Here is a 13300-nt window from a genome sequence, read left to right as displayed (position 1 = left end):
CCTTTGGATTCTGCAATGTCAGATTTTGGCTACTTCTATTTCTCTTGAGACCCTTCAATTTCTTCGTATCCATTAGATACTTCGAATTAACAAAAGCCCCACAACTTAACATTCTTCTTAAATAGACAACTATTGGTTCCACGTTGATGCGGTTTGAATCCCGATGGTATATGGTGAATGCAACCCAAAATGTAATTTTCTTCTTTGAGAGATGAAACATACCGCTGACTCCAAAAGACAAAAAGATTTTAAGTCATTGTGAATAGAGCAGTTTGTATTGTCACATTACGTAATTTATATATAATTATTTAAGAACCATTGATTTATAACAGGAAATTATTATCACTGCTCATCAATTCGGCATCGATGTTGGAACGATTGAATTTGCTTATATAGCAAACGGAAAATTTCTATAAAAATTACGGAACATTCTCGAAGTCGGCTATCATATTTCATAGACAGAATGCGTCTCATCCGCTTTCGTTCCGTATCGCCAGTGACTAATCTTTTACCGACTTGATGGCGCCCCGATGTCTCTCTAGATTTATAGAATATTCGCTACAGTATAATTTCGGAAAGAGACAGAGAAAAACAAGTCAATGTATCTTGTGCGAACGATCGGCTATCGTCCAGCCGTCACAGGGGTTAAGATCTCAGCACTATAACTACGTAGAAACTTCTGGGTCTTTTTATTTAATAGAATCGTGCATGGTGGAGGCAAAAAAGAACTTGGAAAAGTTTGCGCATACATTGCAAAATAGACTATGCACATGGGGAATTAATTTCCATTTTTTTGCAAAATTTGTGAGCATTCCCAATATTGAAAGACCCATGGCCATATTGGGGATGCCGCATCTGCCTAGGATTTGCCTAATCAAAAGGGGGAAGCCCAAATAACGGGTCCAGTTCGTTTAGCTTCCAGCTCAAAATAAGACATTGATAGCGCTGTTGGCAACCTTTTGCAAAGGTGTCGCAAAATGCAAGCAATACTTGACTAAAATTAGTCGTAGAATATACAAGGTAAGTCGGAAGTTTTGTTGTCACATAAAATGACCAGCACGTCAAAGAAAGATTTCGCTTTTGAACAATTATTCGTCCTTTCAGGTGTCCTCACATTTGTCAACTGTTACGATGTGAAATGGGCGACGAGAGTGCAAGACGTATTCACATACGCCAAACTGCTAGCCCTATTCGTAATAATCGCAGCCGGAGGATACCAGCTTTGCAATGGTAGGTTGGATTCTTCTATCATGTAACAACCCCCAATCGTCTCTTTTTATGCGACGAGACAATTGGGGTGAGTTCATGGGTGTCCATCCTGCTTCCTCAAATTCGATGGACGCCCATGGAAGAGACTAATTTAAGATGAAAATCATTTGCGAGCAGACATGCGTAATTATTCCAGGACATACGGAGCACTTTACATTCATCAACACAAAGACCGAGGTTACTTCCCTGGCTTTATCATTCTATTCCGGCCTGTTCGCCTACAATGGCTGGTGAGAGACAAAAAAAGGCCTATTGAATTTAATATACGCTTAATGTGAATTCTAGACTGATCACTTGCTAAGGAACCGTTCTCTTTTTCGTTTTTTATTTCAAATTTACAGCTCGACCAAGTGTTATCCCTTCACATTCATTTCTCAAGAACAAATCTCGTGTCCCGAGAGAATTCGTTCTGCTTTCGCTAACAATAAAACCGACGTCGTCGCCATTATTTTTAATTAGACTGTCAGAGATTTCACAATCCAATCCGAAAGGAATGGCGTATTAAATTCCTATTTGTGCAGCGACGCTTTCAAATATAAACTGAATTTTTGCCTTTGTCTTGAATGATTGGCAAAGATCGCAAACCACGTTACCTTGTGCTAATTACGACGTGCTTTTACAAGGGGTTGTCGCAACTTTCACATTCATGTCGGAGTTGCAATTTTAAAGGTGTCAAAAATTGCTCGTTTCGACCAAGTAAATTAGCTAAAAGAGGGTGGTAATTTTTCTGGGCAAAATTGACTTTCCCAAAGACCACTGCAGAACGACGCCTTTTATTTGGTAAAAATTAGATTAAAGAAATTCAGTGCCTGTTTTTGTTAATCTAAAATAAGAGAATCAAAATTAAAACCTCCAAACAAAGCAAAATTGGCATTTTACATTTTTAAAAGTTACAAGAGGGTTTCAGGAATGGTATTTACAGAGATGATAGATAGAACGTACCTCTTTATCACTCAACAGTCAATTTCTTTGTAACAACCCCGTAAGTCAAGTGTTTTTTAAATATAATTCGGAAGCCTCTCGAAACGAAGGTTGAAATGTGACAATTAATCAAAAGAATTACAGGAGGGTTGGCAAAATGTTACAGGGATAGTTCTAACGTTCAGCTTTATTAGCCAGCTCACATTTTTTTAATAATTACTCCGTAAGTCAAGAAATAATTTTTTTAATTAATTCGGAAAGATCTCAAAGGAAAGGTTGAAATTAAACAATTAATTAAAACAATTGCAGGATGAGTGGGATGATAGATCGAACGTTCCTGTTTATCACCTATCTCACAGTTTTTTTGCAACCACGCCGTAAGTCAAGAAATAATTTTTTTTAATTAATTCGGAGACATCTCAAACCATAAGTTGAAATTAGAAAATTAATTAAAATAATTATAGGAGGGTTGGGGAAAAATGTTTCAGGGATGATAGATCGAACGTTCCTCTTTATCACCTATCTCACGGTTTTTTACAACCACCCCGTAAGTCAAAAAATAATTTTTTTTAAATTAATTCGGAGACATCTCAAACCATAAGTTGAAATTAGAAAATTAATTAAAATAATTACAGGAGGGTTGGGAAAAAATGTTTCAGGGATGATAGATCGAACATTCTTCTTTATCACCTACCTCACATTTTTTTACAACCATCCCGTAAGCCAAGAAAAAATGTTTTTGTAATTAATTCGCAGATATCTCAAAGGAACAGTTGAAATTACATAACGCAGGGATGATAGATCGAACGTTCCTCTTAATCACCAAGCTCACAGTTTTTTTACAACCACCCCGTAAATCAAGAAATAATTTTTTTTATTAATTCGGAGATATCTCAAAGAAAAGGTTGAAATTAGATAATTAATTGAAATAATTGCAGGAGAGTTGGGAAAAAAATGCTACAGGGATGATAGATCGAACGTTCCTCTTAATCACCAAGCTCACAGTTTTTTTACAACCACCCCGTACGTCAAGAAATAATTTTTTTTTAATTAATTCGGAGATATCTCAAAGAAAAGGTTGAAATTAGATAAATAATTGAAATAATTGCAGGAAAGTTGGGAAAAAATGCTACAGGGATGATAGATCGAACGTTCCTCTTAATCACCTAGCCCACAGTTTTTTTACAACCACCCCGTACGCCAAGAAATAATTTTTTTTTAATTAATTCGGAGATATCTCAAAGAAAAGGTTGAAATTAGATAAATAATTGAAATAATTGCAGGAAAGTTGGGAAAAAATGCTACAGGGATGATAGATCGAACGTTCCTCTTAATCACCTAGCCCACAGTTTTTTTACAACCACCCCGTACGCCAAGAAATAATTTTTTTTTAATTAATTCGGAGATATCTCAAAGAAAAGGTTGAAATTAGATAAATAATTGAAATAATTGCAGGAGAGTTGGGAAAAAATGTTACAGGAATGATAGATCGAACGTTCCTCTTAATCACCTAGCCCACAGTTTTTTTACAACCACCCCGTACGTCAAGAAATAATTTTTTTTAAATTAATTCGGATATCTCAAAGAAAAGGTTGAAATTAGATAATTAATTGAAATAATTGCAGGAGCGTTGAGAAAAAAATTTTACAGGGATGATAGATCGAACGTTCCTCTTAATCACCAAGCTCACAGTTTTTTTACAACCACCCCGTAAGTCAAGAAATAATTTTTTTTAAATTAATTCGGAGATATCTCAAAGAAAAGGTTGAAATTAAGACAATTAATTGAAAGAATTGCAGGAGAGTTGGGAAAAAATGTTATAAGAATGATAAATCGACCGCTCCTCTTCATCACCTAGCTCACAGTTTTTTTACAACCACCCCGTAAATCAAGAAATCATTTTTTTTTAATTAATTCGGAGATATCTCAAAGAAAAGGTGGAAATTAGATAATTAATTGAAATAATTGCAGGAGAGTTGGGAAAAAAATGTTACCGTCATGATAGATCGAACGTTTCTCTTAATCACCTAGCTCACAGTTTTTTTTACAACCACCCCGTAAGTCAAGAAATAATTTTTTTAATTAATTCGGAGACATCTCAAAGGAAAGGTTGAAATTAAACAATTAATTAAAATACACACGTTCTACCCTCCAGGGCCAGGCCCAGGGTATTGTAATTAAAGGTATCATCGAAAGGAATTGATTTTTACAAAGTATAACAGTCTTCCGCGATTCTTATTCGAGATCAAGGGGGAGGGGGGCAAAAATTGGTTTTATCTTTCATAGTACTCTAATTAAAGGTCGCAACGAAAGGAACTGTTTTTACCAACTACCGCCCTTCTCTCTTACTCCTTATCAAAATTGAGGGGGAGGGGCGGGAGAGACACTGAATTTATTCTACCAACTCTCGCTTTCCTCTATGACCTATTATCGGGATCCGTTATAAATCCTTACTTTTTTGTAATTGGGGGAGGGGTTAAAAACTGGTATTATCCTTCATAGTATTCCAATGAGAAGTCTCAACAGCAGGAATTAGTTCCTACTGCCCTCCTCTCCAGTATCTTTCCGAGATAAGTTATATTTCCTTATATCTTGAGAACAAAATGGACGCCTAGAGGAGACATATCTATTAATGATGTCAAAACGTTAAGTGCGAGTATGAAATATTGGAGGAGGGTACCCACAATTGGCTATTGGAACATCTGGATTAAGCATATCCCTTGGTGAAGTCAAAATGAATATCTCGTGAACGAAAGTGTCGGAGAGGGGAATCTACAAAGAGCAAATGGGACGTCTGGACAAAACATATCTATTGGTGGACCACCTAGTCAGGATAGTTAGAGCACCTAGTTCTTTTCGAATAAATAAAAGGAAACGTGTTTTGCGATCGTTGCGACCAAACCGTCTAGCACCACACTGCAAAAAAGAGTATGGGAAATGATGGAAGGTATAACATTCCTTAGCAATTGCTGGGCTGGAACCACTTAATCTTTGTGTTGTGATGTCAAAAGTGTTTAATCAGCTTAGACTTTTTTCAGGAATTACCTAAATTTCATAATAGAAGAACTAAAGGATCCAGTGAGGTATTACATGCGCGTCTTAACCCTAGCTCTTATTGCCGTTTTGCAGAAATCTTCCTCTAGCGATTGCAATATCGTGCACGTTGGTCACAATCGTGTACGTGCTCACTAACGTTGCCTTTTATACGACGTTGTCGCCAGCGGAAGTCTTAGGATCGGAGGCGGTAGCGGTTTCGTTCGCCAACAAGCTGTTTGGCCCATTCGCACTCTCCATCCCAATCTTCGTTGCGTTGTCAACCTTTGGGGCGGTTAATGGAATTTTGCTCACCTCCTCGAGATTGTTCTACGCCGGCGCCTGTCACGGCCAAATGCCCGAAATCCTGACGATGATCCAAGCGAAACGGCTGACGCCGACGCCCGCAGTTTTGGCGATGGTAACTTGGACCGTTCGCCGATCCTCTCTCATTAGACACTTTTAGGCGTTGCTGTCGATGCTATACCTAACCGTTTCGGATATCTTCGCCCTGATTAACTACGTCGGATTCGCTACCTGGGTAAGTTCAAGGCGCACTGTCTACGCTTTAATGCGGTATTTTCAGTTGAGCATCGGAGTGTCGGTCCTGTGCCTGCCGTGGCTCAGATGGAAAGCGCCAAATTTAGAAAGGCCGATCAAAGTGAACTTAATCTGGCCGATCATTTACCTGCTCGCGACGATATTCGTGACCGCCGTGCCGATGATCGCTAGTCCCGTCGAGACCGGCATCGGTCTCCTTATGATCTTGACGTCGGTTCCCGTGTACGTCGCGTTAATAATGTGGAAGAACAAGCCGTGGTGGTACCAGAAGATCATATCCAAGATCACGGTAGCCTTACAGATGATATTCGTCGTCGTTGGAAAATCGAAAGCTGCCGAGTTGTGAAGATACTCGGTTATTGTAAAACGATGTTACTTACGTAAGGTTGGACACTTCTAATGCAACGAAATTAGAACTATCCACCCTTACAGTCATTAAAGTTTAAGCCCACAATGTGACAATAAAAATGTGTTGCTGCGCACGTAAGGTATCGCCTACAATAAAGATGTAAATGTCTTTCAATTCAGTTCCGACACAGATCATTAGTCTTCTCTAGCTTGAAGTTGAAATGAAGTGAGCACCACCACTATAACTTACGACACCGAATGTCGTGATTGACCTCGACTCTCAACTGTAGACTCGGATACCACGAACGGGGGGCGAGTTACCTATCTCGGAGGCGAGATTCTGCTAAGAAAGCTCGATGAAACCAACTCCTACTTTAAATAATTCTCTTTTTATAACAATAGATCACAAATGGTAAAGTTCTCTCACAACAAATCCGACATGTACAACAATCATTAGACCGAGTCGTTTTTTCATTACTGCATCAACGTCAAAATTCCAAGTGGTTGAAAGAAGAACGGTTCGGACGTATTGAATACAAATAGCAATAAATACAATTTATCATATTTATACGGCGTCTAAATCTACTCATCTGAGCAGTTCAATCATGAATTGGTTCATCCTTTATCTAGGATTCGTGGTGAATCATTGATTGAAGTTACATACTAGAATGGTTAAGTCCGACTGTTTGTTTTACGAGTTATACAGGGTACCCATTATGTATGGACTATAGTTATACAGGGTGCCCATTACGTATGGACTATAGTTTATATCTCAGTAAATATAAAATGTATACAAGATTTTTCTACATGAAAGTTATTTAATATTTTATTTCCTATAATAAAGCAGCATTCAGTTGTTTTTATTTCAGAAAACAAATGAGTAACGAAAAACAATTGAATTTTTGTAAATGGCAGTGCACCTTTTCATTAGGCTCATTTGATACAGATTTTTTTTCTCTTACCGATGATGTCACATGTTAGTACTCTAATACAAATAAAACAAATGAACGTGTACGTTTCTTATTAAACCTTGAAGACAATTAACAATAAAATGGTAACAAACATACACATTCATTTGTTTTATTTTGATATTTATGATATCTAGATTAATGTTATTGATGTGATTATAAGTTTGTTTGAAAAATTTTCTTGTATTAGGATACTAACATCATCGAAAAGATTAAAAAAACCTTTATCAAATGATCCTAATGAAAAGGTGCACTGCCATTAAAAAAAATTCAATTATTTTTCGTTACTCATTTGTTTTCTGAACTAAAAACAACTGAATGCCGCCTTATTATGGGCAATAAAATGTTAAACAACTTTCAAATAGAAAAATGTTGTATACATTCAATATTTACCGAGATATATACTATATTCCATACATAATGGGCACCCTGTATACATATTTTTACCATGACAAGTGCAAGTGTAGCAACACAACAGCACAATAAATATTATTATTACTACTATTACCTCTTACGGAGGCCGATTCTACGCCCGCTTTTGCAACGTGACTTTTTGTTAAGAAATTGAACTTGATTTTCTGTGTTGAAACTGTTTATTTTCACGTGATTGCTACGACGGCTCAAAACCAATTTTTATTTTTCCTCTCTTCTAATACCTTGACGTGAGCTCTACGCCGGCTCAAAACTCATTGAAAATTTTACGCGCTATTCGACGGATTACGAATCTCTCCTACACCTCGGCAAAAAGTTGACAGTTCTCTTATCAATCACAGGATGTGATTCAGCTGTACTCTACTTTTCTAATTTTATCTTACCTAGCGACTCAAGCTATATGCAAATAATTCAACTGGAGTGTATCCAGGAACGTTAGCTCACAAATACTCGAAAAAATTTAAGAACAATTCCAATTAAATAAATACGCTACAGAGCTCCCGTTACATGTCTGAAGCTCCATCTAGAACGTCTCTGGGCGGCTCTAAAAAGCCTTCCGAATGCTACTTTTTTCATTTTTCAAGACTTTCAGAAATCTTCCGATGGCATGAAAAAGAAATTCTAAAAAATGAGACTCTCAAATTTAAGCCTACATGATACACCATTCCCGAATTTAAAAGAAGGTTTTAAGTTTCCAAAAAATAGAAATACAACTCGCGGTTCCAGTCCAAAGATCTAATAACAAAAATATCATAATATTATATTTTAAATCGTAGAAGATTTTAAAATCTCGATTATTGTAACCGGATCACAAGAAGAAGGTATTAATAGGAAATTAATGTCTCCAACGCCTTATTTTATTATTTTGACGCAAATCTTTACTTAAAAAGGAAAAATAAATATCAAACGCCTTTTCGACCGTAATAACCGTATTCCACAATGGATATCAAACATTTTACAATTTTTGAACTTTTGAATTTTCCATGATTTCTACGGCATATCGAAAATTTATCACGATTACGATACTTCTCTTTATACAAACTTTGTATGCGGTTGGAATGTAAAACTAATACGGATTTAGAAAAAAAATCAGTCAACGGAAGAAAAATGTTGAAGATTAGTGTGCGCATGCGCAATATAAACACATTGATTTAAAATTTTAACCACAGATCACATGCTTCTAGTACAGTCCAACACATCGCATCGTAAAACCAGATCGTGCGCATGCGCAAACTGCGCGATGCGCAACTTTTTTATTTACTAAGATATTTTTTGAAATTTTAACTATAGATCCTTCTCGTAAAAACACATATATCGTGTATTAGTATGTATCAAATATGCGCAAAACGCATAAGGATGTTTGTATCTTGCTTATGTCCGTATGGCTTTTCGAAAATGTAGTAAAGTTACTTGCCTTAAGAGGAAAAATCCTTTTCCTTGTTTTTTACGTTATGCCAGGTATGAAATCCAAATCAATCCGAATTGTTTTGCGCCTTGTTCGACTAAACTTTGAGATTCATCACCAGAATCGAGAGTAGACTTGAATCCGATCAGGTCCAGCATAGGATTGAGAATGATCAATCCTGGTCAGGAAATGCAGATGGTCCTGTGAACAATTGATGAGATTAGTACGACCACCAAATACTCGTAAATAATATTCGTTTAATAATCAGTCTCATCGCATGAAAGAAGAGTTAGGACAAGACTAATTAGTTAACGATTTAATTACTCACCTTCTTTTAAAAACGAATAAATCGACCTTCGTGTAGTAATAAATGGGCTATGACTATCCTCGAAAACATTCATCTTGAGAACGTAACAATTAACTGCATTACTTCCTCATAGTATGACTCGCAGAAAAGATCAATATACTTCACGAAACTGGTATGGCTATGAATTCATAGTCATACTGATTTACATGAAGTGAACTGATTGCCGTCCATTCAAAGAATTATTGCAGTGAATCCCACGTCAGCAAAATGATGGGCCGAGGAAATAATCATAACCGATTTAGACTGACAACACGAAGGATAGCTAAAAGAATAGCCAATTTTCACTTTAATCACTGTATGCACTATTCACCCACTGCTAAATACATAAAAAATAAAAAATAGCCCATGCATAGAAAAGAAAATCCTACCTTTATAAGGCTGCCCATCTAGAATCTGAAACAAAAAATTAATGAAAAATATGGAGAAAGGGAAGTTAAATTATGCTTAGTCCAATACTTTTTGAGAGCCCGTAAGAGAAAATTGAACTAAAAACAGATCTTTCATTTCTTGAACAGACTACCCTTAGGTACATTTGCTTTTGTTTAAATTTTACCCTTAATGTCAAGTTCATAATAAAAAATTGGCAACTTACCCTTAGCCTTATTTTTTCGGTCTCGCCCAGGAAGGAACACGAACACAGGAGGGACGACACGCTGCCCCCCGCACTTGTTCGTAGATTACTGACAAACAGGTATGACTAGTTGGAGGCACCTATCTGCAATGTGAAGAAAGTACATATTACAAAAAGCTCTGATACCATGCTGGTGCTGATTAGTGATTTATGTGTAAAACGACACCTATTGCAAATGAAACCAAAGCCAGTTACTTATTTTACAAAGGCAATATGCAACGTTAAAGAAATTAAGAAGTTTTGCGCAAACCAAGTCTGTTTATTTTTATTAGACTTACCGCAGGACCCAGGCTAATGTATTCCATGTCAGAAGTTGGACCCTCACCAGAGATGGAGATCGCGCGCTATGTCTTGAAGTATAACCATTTCTGGGGCTGCGAACAATCGAAAAGATTAGTAAGTAGGCCCCATCATTCTCTTTCAAACAAATTATCGGGTATGTTCGCTTATTCAAAAAACTAGTATGACTATGAATACATAGCCATAGTGATTGATATAAAGCAGTGGCGTAACTAGGTATTTTTTGAAGGGGTGCAGAATCAAGTTTTGGCGCCTTATCGTTTCGATTGAGCTCTAATCGATAAAAACTGTAAAGTATAACTTTCCCGTGTGACTTTTTTCGAGATCAGTGAGCGACGGTGCCTGAGGGGGGGGGGGGGGGTATAAATTAATTTTATCTCTCATTGTATTCTAATTAAGTACTGCCCTTCTTTCTGTCCTCTTCTAAGTACGTCTTTCTGTCCTCTTCTAAGTACGGGGCGGAGGGAGGGGGGAAGGAACTAGTTTTATCCTTCATGGTACTCTAATGCAGTGTTTCTCAACGGAGGCCATATGCCCCCCTAGGAGGCTATGGCGTATTTCTTGGGGCCACAAACGAAAGACAGAATATTGGTAGACCACGGAAACTTTTCAGTGGGCCACGAAAATTTACTCCTACAATATCTTAATGAAATATTAAAATTAAATAAATTTACCAAAAATGGTCAGCACAAAAATTATACCACAATAACCCTTTATCATTGTTTATGTTATCTCAGTGTACCTTTCCTAGAAAGAACCTTTAAATTTAAATGTTTATAATTGGCAAACGCACAATGCAATTGGTAGACGCAATACCGGAAAATATGTGTTCTTTTTTCTAACACGAATAACACCCCTCTACCGCCTATCAGGGTTATTTTTCTGTAGAGATTAGTTTTTCTACAACTTTCAAAATGCATTTTTTTTTAAATTTCAGCGTCAAAACAAAATGAGCTTGAAAATGGTTTCTTGATAATTAAAAAATAACAAAATTCACAAGTAGGCCATCAGTAAAAAAAAAGTTGAGAAACATTGCTCTAATGAAAGATCTCAACGAAAGGAACCGTTTTCTACCAACTGCTGCAGTGGCGTGCGTATTTACCCAGAAGAATTGAGTTATCATCATAGCTATTAGGTATTTAGGTAATACTCCGCTATCCGCTCCGCCCACTTTAAAATAAAGGCAATAATATATAGGTATATATAGAGAGCAATTTTGGTTTTGAGTAAAATCTAAAGTCACTAAAATCTAAATATTCTGTAGTATTCAGTATTCACTATTCAGGTATCAGGTACTTAGTACTGCTACTGAGGTACCTGCGTCCTGCCTTTCACGAAATGACGAAAATAAGAATGTTAAATTTTAAAAACAGAAATTTTTTTGCCCATAAGTTTTAATTGAGACGTCTAATCGACAAAGTACGAATTGTTTTGGATTCTACGCACCCAAATTAATAAGAAAAAGTTTTTGCCGAGAAATTTTGGTGCAGTCGATTTTTGGTAAAAAAGGAAGGTTGTACACTGCCTTTTTTTGAGGCACCAAAAAAACATTGTCTCAGATCGACCGAGAAAAAACATTTTCTTATAGAATGTGGCCTGTAGAATCCATAATTTCAAACAGTTCCAAGATTGGGCTACTGGATCACAAGTTACAGCCCTTTGTATTTTCTTTCGAAATTAGTTTCTAGTCTATAACTTTTGATTGAGAAGTCTAATCGAAATAGTACGAATCGTTTTGGATTCTACGCACCAAAATTAATAAGAAAAAGTGTTTTCCCGAGAAATTTTGGTGTAGTCGATTTTTGGTAAAAAAGGAAGGTTATTACTGCCTTTTTTGAGCCCCGAAAAAAAAATTGTCTCAGATCGACCGGGAAAAAAGATTTTCTTATAGAATGTGGCGTGTAGAATCCATAATTTCAAACAGTTCCAAGATCGGACTACTAGATCAAAAGTTCAGCCCTTTGAATTTTTTGTTGAAATTGGTTTTTTGCCCATAAATACAAATAAATATTATTCAAAGTTTTCGTTGACTAATTAAAGCAAAAGCAATAAAGGGGCCTGTCAGCAGTAAGAAATAAAATACCGTTCTAATCTAATCTTTTTCGCCTATGCAACCCAATTTCTATTTCTTACCCCCTCCCCCCCTCCTAGTACGCACTGGGTGACTGTATGTGCCACGAACTTGTTTAATCCCCCCCAGAATAAATTTCTACGTACGCCACTGAACTGCTGCCCTTCTTTCTGTCCTCTTATCAAAGTACGAGCTATTTCTACCAAACATAGCCCTTCTCCTCGACCTCTTATCGTGATCGGGTATATTCCCTTATACCTCAAGAACGGATTGTCGGAAGAGGGTACTCACAAAGGGCGATTGAGACGTCTGCAGGAAATACATCCACTGGTGACGTCAAAACAAAAGCTATTTCGGTTAAAAAAAATGCGCTTTATCTGCACAAGACCTGTGCACAATTTATACTTGTTTTTAATTCTTAAATAATGCGCTAAAAACTGAAGTTCAAAATGCCATCAATCTAATTAAGTAGCTACCTATTCTATGAGTAAACGCGATCTTTATGGAACTAAATTTTCTCATTCCTTAAAAGTAATACGAGGGTTGTCCAGAAAGTAGTAGACGTTTTGAAATAAAAAATTTTAAACTTGTAAAGAAAATCTATTATTAAATAAATTTGGGAGAAACACTCTTGGGCTATTTATCAACACAAGCGCCATTCAAATTGAGGCACTTGTCATAGCGTGGCTCAAGTGTTTTGATTCCAACTGTTATAAATCAGCCGCCTGAGATATTAATCTGCACTGGGTAACGCTGACATGAAGTTCGGCGTCCCTATCGAACCGCTGCGTTGCGAGCCAGGTCTTCATCCCTGGGAACAGGTGGAAGTTTTGTTGTTCGACGACAACGCCCGCCCGTACACAGTCAACCGTACTGGACAGCTCTTGGATGATTTTGGATGGGAGAAAGGATCACCCTCCATACGGCTCGATCTAGCGCCAAGCCACTTCCACCTCTTCCCAGCGATGAAGACCTCGCTCGCAACACAGCACAT

General features: G+C 37.0%; 1 protein-coding gene and 1 long non-coding RNA gene across 2 annotated transcripts; one reads left to right on the top strand and one right to left on the bottom strand.

Annotated features, from left to right (window-relative positions):
- Positions 1–1104: 1104 nt before the first annotated feature.
- On the top strand, positions 1105–6311 carry LOC116176430 (Y+L amino acid transporter 2-like; the record flags this gene model as incomplete). The annotated part of the gene is given in 6 exon segments (XM_031495000.1): positions 1105–1230; positions 1406–1499; positions 5229–5273; positions 5320–5644; positions 5690–5764; positions 5810–6311. Coding segments are annotated over 6 exon segments (986 nt in total), but the record flags the coding sequence as incomplete, so codon positions are not given.
- A 2641-nt stretch (positions 6312–8952) lies between these two features.
- On the bottom strand, positions 8953–10270 carry LOC116177472. Its single transcript, XR_004146680.1, has 3 exons — positions 10214–10270; positions 9897–10019; positions 8953–9697 (listed from the first exon to the last, which is right to left on the bottom strand). It is a non-coding gene; the product is annotated as an uncharacterized LOC116177472 (long non-coding RNA).
- Positions 10271–13300: the final 3030 nt, after the last annotated feature.

This window comes from Photinus pyralis, unplaced genomic scaffold, assembly GCF_008802855.1.
Source record: "Photinus pyralis isolate 1611_PpyrPB1 unplaced genomic scaffold, Ppyr1.3 Ppyr1.4_LG7, whole genome shotgun sequence".
NCBI lineage: Eukaryota > Metazoa > Arthropoda > Insecta > Coleoptera > Lampyridae > Photinus > Photinus pyralis.
Note: the sequence above shows the minus strand (reverse complement) of the source record. Positions and strands in the feature narration are given on the sequence as shown.